The 21,999-nt window shown below is 38.4% G+C and overlaps 1 protein-coding gene across 1 annotated transcript in view; it reads right to left on the minus strand.

Moving 5' to 3' along the window:
• rps6ka1 (ribosomal protein S6 kinase a, polypeptide 1) overlaps positions 1 to 21,470 on the minus strand; it is a 45,384-nt gene extending 23,914 nt beyond the window's left edge. Inside the window, exons 1-2 of the mRNA XM_062441019.1 lie at positions 21,393 to 21,470; positions 14,699 to 14,743 (exon numbers count right to left, since the gene is read on the minus strand). Coding sequence (XP_062297003.1) covers positions 14,699 to 14,743; positions 21,393 to 21,455 — 108 coding nt within the window. The 5' untranslated portion in view covers positions 21,456 to 21,470. The remainder of the gene's footprint in view (positions 1 to 14,698; positions 14,744 to 21,392) is intronic.
• Positions 21,471 to 21,999: the final 529 nt, after the last annotated feature.

Below are 21,999 nucleotides of genomic sequence, written 5' to 3' on the forward strand. Positions count from 1 at the left end.
ATTACTAATAAGTTTGTCTATAAAACTAATTTTATTCAAATTTTATTTCATTCTACTATCATCAAGACAAAGAGTAACAGATCTTCACATTTGACAAGCTGGAACCAGCAAATGCCTTCTTTTTTACTTTAAAAAAAGACTTTATTTATATATGTGCAATCATTTAGTTTGGGATATACTTAATTTAAGTTAAAGATATCTTTTTAAAACTATACTCAAACTGGAAGATTATGATACATGTGTAACAAAGAAGATTCAAAGGGCTGAGAGGGTTCAGTTCCAGCCAGAGTGTTTTACATAGAAAAACAAAGCCAGACGCTTGAATGATTGACAATTTCACAGAAAATGCCTCAATAGTTTTCTAATGCTTATGGAAGCCGAGTTCCGCCATCAAATCAGCAGCTACTGTATTTTGCACAGTGCTGATTTGATGTTTAATATGTTTTAAATATGACCACAATATGTATTATTTTGTTCAGAGTGAAAAAATAAAAATAAAAACTCTGAAGCAGCAGAAAAACTGTAATTACTTTTCTGCAATTTTCATACTTCACACAGATATCCAGTGGGCCGGACTGGATCCCTTGGCGGGGCCGGTTCTGGCCCACGGGCCTTATGTTTGACAACCCTGTTATAAAGGATGATAAAAATAAAAATACTCATGATATTTCAAAAGTAAGTCAGTCATTTGGAAAATATATCTCAATAGCACTGTAAATCTTGAATCAGTAACTCATAATTTTGGCTTTGACCTTGTATATTATAATGTAGTAGTCACTGTGAATGACCATCAAAAAAACATTAACAGGTTGGTATGAATAGTCCAAATCAATAATATTTAAGCAAAAGTGACTCAAGCAATTTAATGATTATGGAAAATATGTGCAGTTTATCAACTAATCCTTTGAACTCCATTATCAACATTACTGATAGTGTTCATTTTATTATAAAGCACCAATGATATGGTGTAGTTGTTTCATTTAAGAACCAATAAATAATGTAGTGAAATCATCAAACTGATCAAGAGCATTGAAAATGACACAACACATCCTGTATTTCTAGTATATTTATCATAGTCCAAATGTTCCGAATGACTAAATGTTAGTAATATTCATACAAGGTGAAAGTTGTTGTATCAAAATGCATGAGCTAACCTCTAAAAACTAATGAATAATTAAAACAAACAAACAAAAAACCCAACTCAACCACCTGTTCTTCTATTAAAAGGATATCCACCCATTTTCAGTGAGCACAGAACACAAATAATTTTATATCTGAGTGGAAAATCATGTAGTCACTAATTCTCAATTCAGACCACATTGTTGCCAATCACTTGTGAAGCTTTTCCACAGATAAATGAGATATACAGCACATATGTTGTGAGCTGGGCAGTAATTACGTTTTGGTACTGGTGAGATTAACAGAGAAAAGTCTGAGGTACATTTTGCACGACTGAAATTTTATGGGTGAACTTGGGATATGTTATCACCATCATCTGTTACCACTCTTATACAAATAAAATCTGTCTAGTCTTTGTTTTTTCACAGCACTGGTAAAGGATATATCCAGGCTGGTATAAAAGTTTACAGAGATTGCTGCTGTTGAAAGAAAACCAATTCTCACACTTATTCTAACAAATAAAACATTAAACACATGGATTAGGTGTGAATTAAGGCAGAGGTGTGCTAATAATAAAAGGATCAATATGCATTTCACTTACTAATCCCTGCATTTTTATTCCATATTTCTGGTTTATTCAACCTCCCATTTCTTGTAAAAGGTCATTTGTTTGGAACGCACGCGCGCGCCTATCAAACTTCATTGAGGTCATGGTCATGGCTCACTTGTGTGGTGTAAACATTTGCAGAATATCTGTGAGAGCTATCAAAGCCTGGCGATTCACATCAGCACTCACACAAGAGCTCGCTGCCAGAGATCTCGTAAACAAAGATGACTAGATATTGTGGCATCACCTTCAATAGCCATTTAATTAAAAATGGTGTATACCAAAACGATAGTTTATTTACTCTCCTCTCAAGTATTCCTAGTAGTAGTAGTAGTGAGACATGTGTGATTGCTATCACTTTACACTCATTTCCCTCCTCTCTACATCAAAGCATCTTGTACTTATTCACTTCTCATTAGAGTCTCATTAGATCATTGATCAGGCTCATTGCTGATTCTCTCTGAACCCTTGAGAAATTACCATCTTTAAAGAAATCTGGGGGTTTCTTTTTAATCTGCCTCTTAGTTTCAGTGGCAGGCAGAGCTTCCTACAAGGACACTCAAAAAGTATTTAAACTTAAAAAAGTCCCAAAGTACTTAAAACATGCATTACTCACACTGCAGTATAATTCGTCACCATTTGATTTCTGATGAGTAATGGACCTAAACATTTCAACTCCCATTAGCCAGTTAGCAATTGTAGAAGATTGAGGTACAGCCAATCCATTCATCAAACTGGATTTCAAGTAGTAACTGTCTACTGGGGGACACATTACATAAAAACCTCTTAGTTATAATTATCAGTGCAATAACTAGAAATCGTTTTGCAAGATTCAATATCTACCACATGGTGGTATGAATGGAAGAGAACTGATCAACTGATGTTAGATGTAACACAATTCAAAGGGATCATGTATTCATACTTTTACTAGACTTGACCCTGCTTTAATCATGCAGGCAACACCTGCACATCACATGAACTATTAATAGGCTGTCATATTGATATAAATGTTCTCTCAGACTTTCTTAAACACAGTGCTGAAAGGGTGTGTTGCCAGGACATTTTTGGGCTTTCCATTGGCGCATTTCAATTGAATTGATAGATTTGAAGATGTAAAATCAAAGCGGTGAAATATTGATCAGAACGCAGAAATACACAAATATATAGTATGAGTGGAACAATAATGATAACATTCAAATAAGTAACATAACAAGTCAAATGGTAAGATGTAAATAATGCATGCGCAAACAAAGTAATCATAATCTATTTTAGATACAGCAAACTAACAATTTTCACCAAGAACAACACAGGAATATTATGTCTCAATTTGTATACAATATAAAACCTAAAACCGCAACCAATCATTAGGTTATTAACCCTTATAATATATAACTGTGCAACCGTGCATCTCTTTGGGTAATGAAACATTGGCTGCTTTAACATTGTTCAACGATGTGGCAAGATGACAGCAAGCATAAATCTTAAGACACTTACTTTCTGGCCTAAAACAGAGCAGAGAAGAACACAGTATGAAATACCTGTAAGGTTTCCAATTTCAATGTAATCTCAGTCTTAAAAGCTATTTAAAAAGGAACATAATTTGTTCTGTGAGGCAAATGGTAAAACCCAGGGTGTTCTACCTAGGCCACTAGTCTTGTATTAATACTGCCTGACACCACCTCAGCTCTCCTATGGCTTCAACAAGACAAAAGAGTATAACAGCTGGTGGTCCAGCACCTTTGCCTGTCTGACAAGAAGGTGAAATGACAAGAAAGAGAAATGACCAACATGGAGGACAAGAGTTGTGAGAGAGGGGCACCGTCAGTCTCTTTGTTAGGCCTAATCTCATTTTAAGGTTCTTACAGTTTGTGGACAATTACAGTATTGCTGGTTTAATTGCAGAATAATTATTTTCTATTATTTCCAGGGAATTATGGCCCATGAGGGTGACTGCCATTTAAGTGCAAATCAGGTTAAATTGGGTTGTGTTTAAACCCATTTATAGTTAATTGTTGGTGCAAGCGTCACGATTATGCATGGGTACAGTTTTAGAACAGAAGTGGAACACAGCTGAAACACTCAGCGAGCAAGGTTTGATTATTATGATAAAATACTGCTAGACATACTATTTCCAGTTAAAGCAAACAAAGACTTTCTTCTGGAATAACAGTTTTGTATATCTTGCTCAGTGTACTATTGCACATAAAGACATGTACTGTATGCACCTGAATAATTCATAAATCGCTTTATTTACCTTACACTGGATTTATACTTTGATCTAAGATTCAGATATTCAGAATGCCTGACCAGATATGTTTTAATCTCTTAATCTAATTTCATGGAAACATAATCCTCAAAAATAACAAGCTTTTGTCTTAATCTAAAACGGTTATTCTGATGACGACAGGGTGCAGCTGCCATATTCTTTAAAAGTTTAAGAGCAACGCAAACAAATCAAGCTAAATTCAAATAAAAAGAGAAAACTGTCACTATGTATTAGAATCTCGTTGATAACATTAAGGAAAAAAATCTTGTATTTGTGAAGGACCTGTTCTCGTGTAAACTAAGACTACTGACTCCTGGTATACCAGTCCGTGGGTGTATATTTTATGACAAGCAGCTCATTAACATGATAACTAACTAGCAGCTAATCACACACCCAGGAAATGAAAGGGGCTGCTGAGGTATGAACTGTAATGATGTATGTTACCAAAGGAAGAAAAGAGACAAGGCAGAAGCAGTGGGTTATAGGGGGACTGGTGGAGAGCAATAAGCTCTGTCAACTCTGAGCCAAGCACATAATCCTGTCATTTTAGACACTTTTTAACTGGCTGAGTCATGTACGAACGGGAAGACGGTGCACTCCTGTTCGTACATGATGGGCGAGAAAGGATGAGCAGCCCAACAAAAACAAAACAGAGTCAATTATCTGCACTTTAGAGGCAAACGGACAAACACCACACACTGTCTGTGTGTCTGCTATATCTGGACCCTGTGTGGCTATAAGCTGCCTCCTAGGTGTCCTGTCACAAAGTGTGATGCAAGACAATGCTCTCAAACCACTGAATGATACAATGACAGAGCTGTCAGCAAAACAATGCTATAAAAACACCCTGCTTACTATTCTTACTGGCTATCAGGGGATATGTGTGTGTGTGTGTGTGTGTGTGTTTGGTGGAGCCACATCTGTGATGGGCACAACCAAAGTCACCTCTGAGTCTGTGCTACAGTGCTGCCATCAGCAATTCCCCTTATTAGAATGTAAAAGTTGACGTTTTCATTTTCCCGATTGCTGAACCCTGTTCAGTCAACGTCACTTATTTTTCTGGAAATGTACGTATGCACAAAGAAAATATACACACACACAATGGAGCAAGTTATGAGACACTAACAGATGCGCACAGCTGCAATATTTTAGGGTTTATTTTGGGAAAAGGGAAGAACAAACAGAGCACATTTTATACATTTGAATCCATGAAACTTAACAAGTTCATCTAACTAAAGGCATCACACTTAAACACAGAGACACATACACATAGACACACTGCTGCATGTGTGCACTGGGTAGACAATAATACACTAAGTGCATGTTAGGCTACATCCTGACACCCAAAGTTATGTTATTGGTAACAGACAGCTCTATTCCCTTTACCTCCAGCCCCTCTCCCGCCTGTTCATAACCCCTCCTCCTAACCCTGCAGAGGAATGTGAAGTGTTTGGTTCTGTGGAGCTCTAAGGCGTGTGCAAACCTTGTTAATACAGGCCTCTGCTCACTGGAGATCACAGCCAAGCAGATGCCGGTGTAATGCATTACTCCTCTGGCAGGATTTTGAACTCTGTTGTAAGATGATGATCAGGTCTTATAAGAAACGTACAATACTTGTGCCTCATACCTCATGCTTCACAAAATAAAACACAGGCTCATGCTGGAATTATCGCTTAACAGCCTCCTTCTCTCATGATACCTGCTCCTTCCATAAAGTTTATTTGTATTTATTTAACCTTTATTAAGCTCGGGAAGGCCCATACCCTTTTTCAGTAATATCCTGTAGCCCAGTCACACACATTTACACCCTCAAGCTTCTCAGTGCACAAGGATGTTTCAAGGTTTTGAAGAAAGGGGAAGCAAAAAGTAAGAAACAAAAGACATGTTGATACAACATTAAAAATGAGCTGTGAAATTTAGACACCAAATGAAAATGAACTCAAATTGAGATGTTAAAGTAAAGTGATCCAGAATAGCAGGACTGATCATAATGATCATTACAGTATTTGCAAATAATTCTTGGCATTCACTGAACTTGGCAAACATGAGCAGCAGATGGTTGGTGAGTAGTACCATATTTAGATAATGTCAGGTTATTTATTAAACACAAGAAAATTGATGTATGTGTTACATGTTGCAAATTTAAACTATTTGAAAATCCACATAGGCTTACAAAAGTGCTACGATTTGTTGCAACACAACAGTTCTTTATCCTGGTGTGAATAAGAGCTTCAGTAGGAGCTTAGAGCAAAATCACACTTTTGCGCAAAACTGTCCCATGCACATGCTCAGTTTCATCACATAAATCCTACTATTACTCGGCAAAAATCCAAAAGGAACATGAAAGGGAAGCTTCAAATGATAGGATGCGTCTCATCGAGGTAAAATGCAAACAGCCCCTGCAGTGATGTGAAGCCAAGAGAAAAAAAGATAGCTCATGTCGGAAAAGAGGAAGACAAGCAACTGAGAAGGTAAAGAAGAAATTGCTCTGCCTTTCTTTTCCCTGTCGCTTTCTGCCCTTGGGATCTCTGAAGAGAGTTCAGTGAAATTACCAGATTGAAAGCCCTCAAAAGGAGAAATACTTGCAGTCTGCCTCTCATAAAGGAGGATGCTCCTCACAACAGGCACACAGAGGGGAAAGATGGGAGTGTACAAGGAGGAAGGAAAATCTCACACGAGGAAGACACTCCTCTTTACAGCTGCAAATAATGATTATTTTCCACACTGCATGATCTGCCGATTATTTTCACGATTTATCAATTAATTATTTGTCAATCAAATGTGAAACTGGAAATATTGCCTTGCATTTGTATTTCACCACCAACCAGTCAAGTTGCAGTTGTATCCATATATGCATCCAAATTTCTCATAATATCTGTGGTGAAGACTTTGAAGGAATTTCATAAAAAGTTATTAAATGTATGTAAATGTTTTTTCTTTGTATGTGTTCACATGTTTAGCCAATAAAGCTGATTGTGATAACTCAGAACATTGTGCCCAAGACAGTAGACGATGCTTCAGATATGGATGGTGGTACAAAGAAGCTACAGATTCTAAAACATGGATGCTTCACATACATCTTCAACCCGGCAGCATAGAAGATCTTTAGACTTCACTTTAGACCACTGTTTGAATGTGGGAACCCAAGATTAGTGTCACCAATTCAGTATCCTACCAAATGTGTTCACAATCTCCCCTTCTATCCATTAGTTACAGCATTGAATATTGGGAAGAAAAGTGGTTTTGCTATTTATGATGTCACAGTGAAGCTGACCTTTGACCTTTTGGATAGAAAATGTTATTACTCTAAACATTTCATCCCATTACACATTTGTGTGAAACTTTCGTCATAATTAGCGTATGAATTCTTGAGTTGTGGTCAAAAATGTGTTTGGTCACAATGACCACCAAATTGAAATGAGTTTATCCTAAGTACAAGTGGATGTTTTGCCATATTTGAAGAAATTCCTTCAAGGCATTCCTGAGATACTGCATTCATGAAAATGGGACAGACAAAAAAATGCCTCCAGTGACAGCAGTCGCTACCGCAGAGGCATAAAACCAGTAAAAAAAGGACTGATTATTTCCCTGAATCAAGGGAAGGACAAGGGACATCTTGTTTTGTCCGACCGAACAGTTAAAATTAAAGTATTCAGTTTACTACCATATATGATATAAGTATTAAATCGACACATTTGGGAACGTGAACCAGCAAATTTGGAGCATTTTGCTTAAATAATGACTAAAATAATTAGTCAATTATGAAAATTGTTGCTGATTCATTTTTTGTCAATCAACTAATCAATGTATTGTCTACTTATTGCAGCTCAACTTCCGTTAAAGGAATAGTTTGACATTTTGGGAAATACACTATTTAGTTAGCTTATCTTAGTTTAAACCCTTGCTTTGTCTAAACCCAACAAAATCTGCATACCAGCAAAAAATCACTACTTAACACATGATATCTTGTTTCTTTAAATTGAATAGTATAATCAACAAGTTGTGGTATTAAGTGGTTTATGTATATGAGACAGATATGGAATTGTGTAGTATTGTCTCGGACTCACTGTCTTAATTAGTGTCATTGGCAGTATCTTAGCAACCACAGCTATTCATGAAGAGGCAGGTAGTTTTATTTCTTATACTTTCACACAAAAAGGATACACAACCAATCAGAGCAGCAAACAGATGGTCCATCAATGTATTGAGTGATCTAGATGATATCCTGTACAGAGTATAATCCTAACCCCACCCCAGGCTTTTAAGATTATACACAGACTGATACAACAGGAATTGGAAAGGAGGGCTTAGTGTGTCTACCTCTGCATGCATGCATGTTTAACAGTGCCTATGTGTGGGGGGCAGGAGGTGGGTAACGCTACATATATCAAGTATGAGGTCATGTTGTGAAAAAAAGAGTGGTTGCCATGCCTACAATGTGCATGTGCACACAGTGAGGCTTTACAGTTAAACAAACAAACACTGCAAGGCTACAGAGCCTTGACTTTCCCATTTCCTGACTCGCCAGCCCTACGGTAGCACAGAGGTCAAAAAGCTCACTGTGTATGCCACAATCCCTGCCTACACACTTTCTCCACTGGTAAATATTTAATCAATCCTGGAAACACTCAACATCAAGAGCCCTCTTTTTTATTAACACACACATAACCAATGAGGAAAGATGCACAGGAGTACTGTATATGAATGCCTGTAGCTAGTGATCCGAGGATCCCAGAGTGTGTGTTTGAAAATGTTATTCTGCTACTTCCTCTCTTTTGGTTTCCTGCACACTGAATCTTTCTTCAGCCATAAAGCCAAGAACTGTGCAACTGTGTCTGTGTCTACATCTGAATGAATGGAGGCACAACTATGCAGGGGCAGCCTGTTTGCTCTCTCCTCTACACTTCACTCCTGCAGTCCTCCTGTGCTGTTTGCTCTACCCTCTATCCCCTCATGCTCTCGACAATTCCTCTGCTCCCATCTCAGCTCTGCTGTGCCCCCTTGTCACTTGGTCAGTGAAGCACAAATACCACTCGCTCAGCACCTAGCTGCAGTAAAAAGCCATTATGTACATGAGGGGCTACAAAAAATGTCACTGACATCAATGGAAAAGGCATTACCTATTTCTGCTTTCTGCCCTCAGGCTTAGTAGGTGGGAGTTCATACTGGAGTGGGAAATGCAGCGACAGAATTATGACATTAAAGCACACACAAGAACACATCAAGTATACAAAAACAAATCCATACTATGAACATAATTCACCACATACTTTGTTCTTCTTAAGATTTAGTGACCATATTTGCATATATAACCACGCTTAGTTACACACAGCCTATTTTTTAAGAATGAAATCCTTGCCTCCTTTAAGCTTGCTATAAAAGTTTGTCATTTCCTCTTCAACCTCTTTTCCCCCCTCCGAGGAGCTTACATTACTACTTTTAGACACTGAGTTCTAAAGCTACAGTGAAGAGTACTGATATCATATGAAATGAGACAACCAAAGGTACTCCAGTGGTACCAACACTGTCATGCTAGCTTGTTGGGAAGGGGGCAAAATAATGCTCCAAAGTTGCTCCAAGGCTAAATTTTGGGGAGGGAAAAACTGGTGTGGCCATTTTCAAAAGGACTGGCTCGCACCTCAAGATATCTGAATAAAAATGGGTTCTATGGATTCCATAAGTCTCCACTTTACATATATGCCCAATTTATGCTAATCCCATGCATGCATTTTGCATGCAGTATAAATGTGTTATTTTCATGTATTCTAAAAATCATGTTTTTGAACACTATTGCAAACTGGAGTCACCAAACAGTCTTGGAATTGCATAAATTGGGTATGACTGGAGAGCTGAGACTCTTTTGGATTCAATGAGACCAACTATATTCACAAGTGACGATGATGTTAGTCCTGTAATAGCCATTTCATTATAATGAGACCATTTTATAAAACTAGACCTCACTTTAAAATTACCTAGTGTGACCTCTAGGATAATCACAGCTTCATGAAACTTTACAACCACAAACTAGAGACATAGGCATTCAGAAGATGTATGGCTTTATATTTACAATGAGGGGGTTTCCAAGCAATTTCCAAAACAGAAGTGCTCACAGAAATCTCCAAATGTCAAAAGTGTTTGATACCAAACCACAGCATGATTTTTTTTATTTCGTGTTCCTCAAAGTCTTGGTGTTTTAAGTGTCAAAAGAATTATTTAATTTTGCACCAAATCTGTGTAACAAATGGTATCAACCCGAACATTGCTGGAACAACTTATAAGACATAATTGAGCATGGGAATAGCTATGATATACTTCCATCATAATGCTGTGAGTACTTTGCTAAAACTCAATGTTTATTACAGACTTATTACTAGAAAAACTTGACGCACAGTGCTGAGCTGAATCTCAAATTAATCCTCAGGTTCCTAGCTTTCAGATGTTGTGCCACTTATACACATCATCACATCATTTATTGTTGACCTGCTATCTCCCCCTAAAGATTGCCTGTTCCCTCCAAAACTGGGTCTATGGTAGGGGAGCGGGAGTGGAAGACGTTAAGAGAATTACGTAGAAAACCAGAACAGATGAATAAAAAATAAAAGCAAAAAAGCCAAAAGTGACATCCTTACATTACTTGTTTTATGTGGCCAACAGTCCAAAATCCAAATATCAGTAAGATTAAAAAAAACAAAAAAAGCCACAAATCCACACATTAGAGAACTTGGGGTCAGTGAATTTTTGGCATTTATGCTTCAAAAAACAATTTATCAGAAATGTTTGTTTATACATTTTCTGTCAGTTGACTAATTAAGGAATAGTCCTATTTTTATGAAATAGGACTAAATGCACCACTCCCGCCTTGAACCTCATGCCAGGTGCACATCTTTGTTTATGCAAATAATCATCTACCTTGGGAGGAGTACAAAATGTGAAATTTACATTGTGACATCCCACATTGCTCTATCAAAGGACTTTCCTTCCAATGGGTGTTTTGGTTTTTCATCTTCACCATTATTTAAGCTGTATTGAAAAACACCACAATGGTTCTCGCAACTTCCTTATGTCCCCCTCCCCCTACATTTACAGTTCAATTATAACCCTGCTTGCTTTTGCCGGGCTGGCTGACAATTGCTTTGTTGTGAAACCACCACAACCAATTGTCCTCACATTGAGGGGGATTTACAACTTCTTGAGTTGGGTCAAGAGATTATTTTTTTGTTGCACCAAAAAACGTAATAAAAGAAAAATCTCTTATCTGTTGCAATCTCCAGTAATAAAATGCAAGGCATGTACTAACTGTGTTAAATGGGGGGCATTGTCAAGCTCTGGCTCAACATTTTCATCATTTGAAATTTATAGTGATGTTGGGTAAAGTATAAAAGATTTTTTCATTGGCATTTTTATTAGGGCCATAATTTTTGTTCTGGTTCTGTTGTCTCCTTGTTAGTATTTCTGCAAGTTACTATGTGATGCTAACTGACTATCATTTGATTTTGTTTGTCCGCAATCAAATCCTTGTCTCATTAGTTCCACTAAAGAAAATCAATGAGATACTCATTTGCCAAGGCAGACGGTTTGAGGGATTAGTGCGGCAACTACTGGCTATTTTCATAATTGATTAATCTAGCAATTCAAAAAAAGTCAGAAAATTATACCAGATGCCAATTACAGTTACATTGCTTTGATTGACATACCCAAATATATTCAACTATAAAACAGAGAAAATCAGCAAAATGTTACACTGGAGAAGCTGGGACCAGCTGTGTTTGCTTAAAAATAACTAAAATGTATCAAAATTGTTGCCAATTAATTTTCTTTTGATCAAGTAATCAATGAACTCACCAATCATTTCAGACCCACGAAGGACACAGCTGTTTAAAAAAAAAAAAAGCATACCTGCCAACAAATTGCCAACAGCAACAACTAGCCCAAATGAAATCCAAATACAGCTGCCAGCTTGCTTTGTCCTGTAAACCTCATTTAAGGTCATTCCTGAATGCTAGGCTTATTAAACCGCCCTTCCTTTTCCTTTCCTGTGGAAGACAGAAGAACTCTCACATACAGTATTTGATGGGTTTTTCTCAATCACCTTTCTGTTGCACTTTTTTCTTGAAAAAAGTCTCTGCTTTATGAAAAAATCCTCCTCTCAGGTATCTTCAAGGGAAATGAGGTTAATGTGATTTGTCGCTAGAAATAGTTAAATTTCCACACTTGTGTTGGAGCAGATCATTGAAAGCCTGGCTTATTGCCAGGTGGTAAATTGCTAGGTAATATCATCCCCCTGCGACGAGACAGATCAGTAAAGTACCCTCTCAAGTGACTGTGCTCTGCTGTCTGATCATCCCATCAATACAGCTCACCAGAAGCCAATTGTTGTTTATGGTGACTGCACTTTTACACCAGAATATATTTTTTTAATCTATTTTAAACTGTCTGAAGATAATGAGAGCTGGGGAAGAAGCCTTATAGAGAAATGTGCAGTAAAACAAAAATGGTTGTTATTATCATTAAAGTCAATTATCAAGCAAAACACTAATCGCTGGTTACAGCTTAAATTGGTTCTCCAACTTTTTTGCTTGTGATCCCTACTTTTGAAGTAATATCTTCATGAGACCCTTCAGCAGGGGTTGCATGTCTGTAAGTTATGAGCAATTCAATCAAAGAGTGATTTTTGTTTCATCCACACACACTCTCTCTCTAAGGCTGTTGATCACTTTACTGTAATTAAGCCTATTTCAAGCTCTAACATTAGTTCAGGAATTAAGAACAGGTACTCCTTTCCTCCCTTTCGCCCACTCCATTGGTCTCAAACCTTACCTCTATACCCTCCCCCTCTCTCTGCTCTGTCCCTCCCATTAGGTCTGCTGGAGCCAGGTAACTCCCATGGCTAGAGTAGATAACATCAGCCATTATCAGATTCCCAGCAATTAAACAGTGGCTCGGCATCGATCGCTGTAGCGCCTGGTTACAACTGCCCTGCCTGCATGGTGCCAGAACAGTTGGGTGACAGGGTCTATCCCTATCCACAACTATAACCAGGATCAGGCACCTCAGTGGCACATATCATTTTTATCAGCTTATTTGGAGAGTTTTAACTTATTTTCACCACTTGCAAATACATCACATATTCCTATCTCATACTGTCTAACCATGTTGTTTTAGAAATACGAGCTACCATTTCTGCAGAGTCACTGGCAGAAAATCCACTCGTCTGTGCAGAGGACATCCTAATTAACAAGATTACATAAATGATCAGATTACTGAAATACTCCCCAATCAATTAGCAAAACATGCAATGTACATAATTACAAAACTGCCCAGCGATAATTAAATATGATCAACTTTTAGTAGAGTCATATTGCGATGATATGATTAGGGATGTATCCGAGATACTGACATAATCTTACAGATCAGACATCTTCCATGATGCGATCAATCCAGGCCTTTTTCATCTTAAAGTACGACATTTTGTGTGTGTTCTGTTTTTAGTACCAACGCCTTTAGGCCAGGCCTAATGCTACCATACATAAAAATAATTCCAGTCGCTGTAAGGTAAATAGATTTTAAATCTCAAGAAAATGGTAATGGATACTGGCAGACACCCAGTGTTAGTGTAATTTCCCACATCTTTCACCCTAAGAAAAAAGAGTGTTGCTTATATGTGTCATATTGTATTCTAATATTGTAAAATATCTTATTAATACTGTGATAATTATTTCAATGATAATATTAGCTAAATCAGTGCGGGGCTTTCTTATTCTGAAAATGCATTTTCTTAAATGCTGCAAAAGCTAAGAAGCTTGTATCTTTTTTCCTTGCCATAAAATGAATAGCTTTGACCAGCGCAGCCCTTGTGTACTGAATCTTTGACTGATACTCCTCTTTCTCATCCAGCACACTCAGCTCTCCCTCAATCACAGGATATTGTTCAGCACTGAAAGAAAAGACGCTCAGCTTTGCTCTTCAGACCATCTCCTCCTTGACAGCGAGAAAAGAAAAAAAAGAGACGAAGGAACATCGCCTTGTCCTCTGCTACATGGCTGGAGAGTAATAGTCGACAGCAGGGAACAGGATCATGTTTCAGGGCTGGACAATAACACATGGAGGCCAGCCAGGAGGCAGGAAAAGGGCTGACTCAATGATTCTCAGTGTGTGTCTGTATGTGCAAGCTTGTGTGTATGTGTCTTTGTGTGATGTGTTAACATGCAGGAGAGATGAGGACATGCATGTTGTGTAATACTGTGTAATACTATATCCCTACTATATATACTCAGACACATCACTATACATAGTAGCTGGACATCGCTTGATCTGCCTCACTCAGTATTCAACACATTAAACTCCAGCCTGCTAATGCCCAAAAGCTGTCAATGCATCTTCTAAACTAATAAATCAATGCAGTCACACATTTGTGTGCACACACATATGAGGGCTTTCTTTTCCTACTTGAGAAAAATGGAAACATTTTCAAATGAAGATTCACACAAGAATTTGCCCTTAAATGGAATTTCGCCTTCTGCTTCTCATCGTTGTATAAAAGCAGTAACAAAGCAAATAATTCAATTCAATGCAGAATTATGTCCAAATCCTCAGTCTAATTTATTGGATGTTAGGCTGCATGAATATTGAATCACATTCGTGTGTGTGTGAGTGACTGTGTATCTGTATTTGTGGGTTTGTGTCTGTGTTCCAGAGATGCCATGTACCTTGACAGCAGGTGTGACTCCATCTTCAGCCGTGCTCTGCCCATTCTGTAAAAAAAGCAGATATGAGACACAGTCAGTGTGTGCGACAATGCATGTATCATGTGTGTATGTGTAAAGGAGGGAGACAAAAAAATACAAGGAGGGAAAGAGATGCAAGAGAATGTTTGCAAGACTGCGTGGGTGGCAACAGTCCATTGTATCCAGCACTTTGCTCCTCTGCTGGCAAACCTAATAATCTTAGGCTGACACACAAATGCACATCCTTCATCTGTTCCCCTGTAGGTAAGTCTCACTGAAAAGGGTAATCATTGTTATTTGTAAAACAATGCCTTGCCAAAGGCTATTCAAGAAATCAACATGTTGTTCAGACAGTACAAGTGGGTGGCTAACTTCGAACATACAGCAGGATTTCAGTCAGAGTAGATGATTAGATATATTTTGCTATCTTGCACAGAAAGCAAAAGAACAACACTGAGAACTGAAAAGCTAGGGGTGAAGTAAATTATTAAGATACCTGTGATGATATTTCAAACAGCAATGGCCACTATGATATCAAGTTACAGACGCTAAACACATATTTAGGCAAGCATACATCAGCATGGGTTGTATTGCATACTCTTTGCATTAAGACTTTGAGGAAAGACTTCTTGTGTGAAGATACAGGAATGCCTCATCACATTTGGGACATGAAAAGAGGTTTTGGATTTTTTTCTCTAGACTTCAGCCCATTTGCCCTGAGAGTGTGGTACACACAGTATATTGTATGAAAACAATACAACTCAGGTGAGATCCACAAAAACAGTTTTAGATCCAACCACACAGTGGAAGTCAAACATTACTAGCAGAATAAGTCAAATAATGACTCATGACAGTATTGTTGTCAAACCTATTCTTAGTCAAGGCATGTATTGTTTATTTTATTAGTATACTATCAGTTTTTTTTGCCTTTTTACCTTGCAAAATTTGCAAGATTCATGAGATCACGACATATCATACAACATATTGTGCGAGCATCCATTCAGGTTTCAAGTTCTGTGCTTGTGTCTGAACTACTAGTGGTTCGGACCAATCAGTGTTGCAAATCAAGCTGCCACGTAAGGTAAGACACTGTTAGATGGTGATAGACAGATGGTTTATCCAATCAAAAAACAGTTTCCATGGTTCTTCTCACATGGTTCAGTATAACAAACCATTTGGCGTATCAGGTTAGAGGCCACGCTTAAGTTCCAATTAGTTTTCTGACAATCAACTAAACAACTCGTTGCAGCTCAAATCTTTTGTCAGACCATCCCTTTCAAACCCTACACTTCTAGGTTGTAATGCAGGCTGTCTGTTAAAAACCAGTATAAAAAGCTCCTCTGTGGCCACAGAAAACTTGATGCAAATGTTTTCATAGGCTGACTTAAACTAGTAAACTGACTTGTAAATCATGTTAAGACAATTAAATCAGTGGAGTGTCCCTTTAATGATGTACAGTGTTGTACCACTGATACGTGTGAAAATAAATCTATGATGATAACTGACCCCTTCCAATGATCAAAGAAACTGGATTCTGTCTGGAGACAAGTATTCTGGCCAAACATCCAACACCCCAAATAACTACTCCCCCCTTTTCCGCTTTCTGCTTTGTTTTCCCATCACAGAAGGGTGACCCTGAGGTTGTTAACTTCCTCTATGCACTCTTCCCCTTCCTTTAGACTGCACAATGTAAGACAATCAGTCAACACAATAAAAAGCCTTAACAAAAAGATTTTACAGTGCAAGAAACTGAAGGAAGCACAAGCAGTGACAAAAGAGAAAGGAGAAAATAGAGCTTCTGAACAGAAAGAATACAGACTGTGTATTTAATTTACGGTCACTGTACTGTAATACTTCACAACATATTATCTTGATGTCAAGTGATTAAATGCATTCAGCAACTGGATGTACTTCCTCATTTTCTGCTTTGTGCTTTACACTTGCAACAACCAACAGCTTTAAATTGGATGGGTTCTTCAACCCCGGACATTTTTACAGACCAACAGTTCATCTGGTTGGACTTTAATCATGATCTCAAGGGAGGCAATTTAATTTAGCCAAACCGTGCCAGTCATAAAAGCTGCAAGAGCCGTAATGTGAGGTGACACGGGAGAAATGGTAGCAATTAAGCAGCGAAGTGCAGTTCGAAGTCAACCACAGATGTGTTTTAGGAGTGCTAATTTAAAGAAAACTGAGAGGAAGTTCTGTGTGTTCTGTGAGATCTAACTTTCAGAAGCACTTAGTGGAATCTTCCCACTTCTCTCCACTTTCTGACTCTTTTCTTTCCTTCATCTCATATTCCATGTTGGTGAAGTGTAGCCTACTGGTTTTATTAAACCCTGTATGATGAGGTGAGTGAATCGTAGTGTGTGAGGAAACTGTGTGCGTGTGTGTGTGTGTGTGTGTGTGTGTGTGTGTGTGTGTGTGTGTGTGTGTGTGTGTGTGGTCAGCAATGCCTTCCTGACGATGCTACTCAACACATTTCAACCTCATTAGCTCTGCATGGCTGATCCAAGTGGCCCAGTTAATGGTGCTTTCCCTCCCCTGGGCTTCCTCAATCAGAGCACAAGCATGCACACACACACACACACACACACACACACACACACACACACACACACACACACACACACACACACAAACAGCCCCATAAATATGCTCAAAGTCGAATACGTTAATGGGCAAACGTGATTTCCAAGTAAAAGTGAGTACTGTATATAGAGTATATGAATTATGCTGTGCAAACACATACCCAGAAACAAAAAAAGCACACATGTCTTCACTAGGAGAAATTTACAGGCCACAAGCATACTGTAAACGGATTTACAGACCAACCTATTAAAACCAGCCAGAGCCAGACAGACAGGAGGACTTTTAATTTCTCATAAGACTCCTATATGAATACACAAAGTAAACAATCTCAGGGCAATGCTGCTGTATGTGTTTGATGGGTAAATCTGTGTTTTAACAGCTTGATTAGAGCAGCGCTGCCCTGTATCCTGGCAACTAAGAAATACAATAATGGTTCTTTTGTTGGCGCCTGTAATCCTATCTGACTGAATTTCTTGTAATCTCAGTGACTATTGACAGCAGGTCACATTACTAAAATGTCCTCCTCTGTTCAATGCCAGAAAATGGACATTAGCTATTTCTATTTGTGTTTTAGTCTTTGCTAAAAAGGGTTCTCACTAGTATCAGCAACCACAAGAAAACAGGAAAGCTTTCAACTCTGAAATTCAAAAGACACAAGTACTGCCTTTCTAAGAGCACCTATCAAGCAAAGGGCTCTGTTATCACATGCCCACCCAGCCCTGCTCAGGTGTTCCACAGGGTCACACCCAGATAAGCTGCAGCTAAGCCCACGCACACACACGTAGAGAAAAGGCATGCACTTTACAGTGCTGACCACACCTGCCTAACAAACATGGCACACATTCCTCCTATTAACCCTACTTTCTCCTATACTCAGTTATGCAATAACCAAAAGGACTCGACCTTAGCTGTAAGAAGTTTCTGTCTCTCTCCTCAACGTGGGATTGTACAGCCGTGCTCTATAAATCCTGCTTGTCCTCCTTTACAAAAGTTTTGGGGGAAATTTTGGATTTTGTGCTTATGCATCTCCTCTATCCAGTGAAGAAAACTGCATTTCATTCTTTTTTTGACATATAAAAAGGGCACAGAAACTTCTTTCAATCACAGTGGGAATATTACAACCTTTGTAAGTCAATGAAATTGAAAAAAAGCGTAAAGTTACACCTGGGTTTCAGGGTTGAAATTTTTATAATGATTCCAAAAGCCTTAAGGATACGTATCCATGTAGCATATCTGTAGTGGAAATCTGCAATAACTAAATACTGACATTGAGGTATGATTCACATCTTTTGGAAGACTTCCATTAACCTAGTAATGACAGCAAGCGATGCTGGTGGCACTGACTCAAGTAGTACAGCAAGGGGATGATTTATTGAAATTCCCTTGTCAGAGATGATTCACAGAGGATCATCAGTTAAATTACATCAGGCATGGTTTTGTGATGAATATAATGGAACTCAATCAAACATATATTTCTGAATAGGTCTCTTTGAATTATTTTTGCTTGCTTGCTTTGCCACAGCATCAGCTACAAAAAATGCGATTCACCTGCCTTCCATTCATGACAGCTTCTCTTTGATGACTTCTAGCAAACTGGCATATCATAGTACATCATTCTGTGCTGCATATTTTTCAGTTCATGCAAATGAGAAACTACTGCATATGAAGTAGTTTTGAGAATAGTGGTTTAATAATGATAGGTGATTTTTTTCCTTCCATCTACTGATTTCCAAAACCTGGATCTCTCTATCTGTCCCATCTGTCCATATCACCAGGCAGACTCCTGTTGCTGCGCTTCCCTTTTGACTCTTCTAACATGCTCACTGGCATGGCCTCCAGTCTCATTCTCTCTTTCTGCTCAATCAATCTCTGCTCCAACCCGTCTTTCTGGTGCGCCATAAGGAACCAGGGTGTGCAGCTTGTTGGTAGGTTGGTGACAAGAGATAAATGGCATAGATCCCATTCTGACTGACAGTGACTGGTGCGATCAAATTAATTACAGCATGACCGATACTGGATTTGGGGTGCTGATTCTGATATTTGGGAACAAAAACAATTTCTCAATGCATATAATCTAATATATTACACACACACGCTACTTTTTTATCATGCATCTCACAATTTTGCTTCTCAATCAAAGAGTTGTAACTAACTCACAAAAAAGCAGGCAAGCGAGCATATCTTTACACTATTAAACTTAACACTCTTCACAGACTCAGCTACACCATCTGTTCAGCTGTTATACACTACTCAGCCAACTCACACGCTGCAGAACACTGTACAAAATATGTCATGATGACACTGTTTATGAATTACCGTAAGTCCTTCTTTCTGCATTGTGTGCAGGTGTTTTCCTTCATCACACACACACACACACACACACACACACACACACACACACACACACACACACACACACACACACACACACACACACACACACACACAGATATTTTTCTACTCTGAAACTTAACTGCAAAATGAATATCTCAAAGTGAAAATCAATACACTCTACATTGTTGAAATTAGTAGTACTCATGGAATTGATTACATGGCTAAATTAAACTGAACCCATTAACTGTCTTTGGAATTTCATGCATAAGGTCGAAATGGGCAAATTCATCAATCACATTTTCAAAAATGATTTCTTCAGCATCTTTTTGTTCATGCTACACCTATCAAATGAGAAAGGTTATCTAGGCTGAGAGATAGAAAAATGAGCCTCAATTATAATTATACTCATGTGGTGCAAAGCTGATTAAGGACACTGTGTAATATTGTGCACGGAGCTATTCATCAATCAATTTTTGCAGCCTTACAATGCTGCAGATATCGTATTACAAACAAGGAAGTGATTTACACCAAACCAGTGCAGTTTTATGAGCCACAGGTTGCCACCATTTGCACATCAGAGTGAGCAGACAGCCTGTGTCCTACATGATGGTTGCATTTTTGCTGTGCAACAACAGGCATTTTAAAAGTGCAAGATGTTGTAAATGTCTCTAAATAATATACATTTACTTTGTGTTGATCTACAAAAGAATCACACATTTCTCTCTTTAGTGTACTGCATATTTCAGCTTTTAAATAAAAACCTTTACACATTCAAGTAAGTATATAATCTATAGGAGATTCCATTGTGTCACCCTATATCTGTTGTCTGGTAATCAGGCATCTCACAGAAAAGATAGGGCTGCAAACAAGACAGACTGGTGGCACCACTGCCAGCATGTTTAGCTTAAATGTAAAATATTAGCAAGGAAAAGAAGAAGAAGAAATCAAAAGAACTGCAGCCCACATTTCAGGTAAATCCTCTAAAACTGAAATAAATTTAAGATTATACATTATTGATTTGTTGATGTGCTGCTCAGCCTGTAGGTTGTTAGTTTAATGATCCCTATAGACAGAGAGGACCTTTTCCTTACCAAAAAACACTGAATGTGAGAGCAGTAAATGATGAACCTGTGCATCTCCTTTACATCACAGACTTTTATCCTCTCTGCTTCTGAGCTTTGAAATTAAGTTGATTTGAGTTTAAGAGAGACTATAAAGCAGACCATTTTTAAATTGAGCTATGTAAACTACTTTTGGAGCCATCTAAAACTCTCAAATAAATGAGCAATGAAAAAACATATCTTTATTGCTTACCACTGAAATGCAGCTTATACAAGGCCCACAAACAGTATTGTTTAAAATATAGATTATCTGTGTAGTATGTGACTTTTCTGGACAGCCTATATTTATCACATGTTGATTTACCTCGATTAAAAATGCATTGAAAACTCAGACACACATTGTGAATTATTTATGATGTCTACACTGAACACAGCAACAACCCACAGTTCAAAAGAAAACCAGGAACATATTCAATGATTTTAGCAACTTCACTCCTCTATAAAGTGGGAACTACTGAGCAGCTTAAATTGGGAGTGTCTGTAATTGAGGTGCTCATTAAAACGCACACCTTGCTCGCCATTTTTATTTCACCTGTACTCAAAAAAAAAAAAAAATCACACTGAATTTTCCACAAACTGGTCAAACAATGCATGCAACACAGCGTCAAAATGATTTCACCTCTCCTTACCTCTGTCTCCAGCTGCACTAGTTCCATTGTGGGCCATGGCTCAGCAATCTGTGCGAGAGGCATTTTCGCTGGATGTGGTCTCCCCCAGGTTTCAAGTCGCGGCTCCTGACAAGTGCAGTTCACAAGGAAGCTCCGGTCCCAAGTCCAGGTGGAGCAGATTTATCAGCACTTATCTCTCTGTCCAAAGAGGAGGACGCGCATATGTAGGCGCCGCAAGCACCAACCAAGAGCTTTACAAACAATTGTAATCCCGTATTGACTTCGGCGTCGGCTGGCCACTGGTGATATAATAATAATATTTGTTGAAAGTGGGTACTCCAGTTGAAAAACACAATAAACACAAACTAAACCCTCGTTCCTGCGTGTAAGCGCCTTGGCTGCTCAGCAGGATTTGGTTTTGACAGGCGGGAGAGGAGAAGAGAGCAGTGCCCAGCAATGTGATCCAAGCTCCTTTAATAGGGCTGCAGGAGTCTAATGCCACCTAAAGGAATTAGCCAGAATCCGTGCTGTCTTTGCAGTCGACGTCCTATCAGATCTTACGTATTCGTCCCTGTGTGACTGAGATTTCTCGTTCCCAGCAGCGCGTTGCGAGCAGAGAACTCAGTGT

The sequence above is a fragment of the Scomber scombrus genome, chromosome 19 (assembly GCF_963691925.1).
Source record: "Scomber scombrus chromosome 19, fScoSco1.1, whole genome shotgun sequence".
Lineage (NCBI taxonomy): Eukaryota > Metazoa > Chordata > Actinopteri > Scombriformes > Scombridae > Scomber > Scomber scombrus.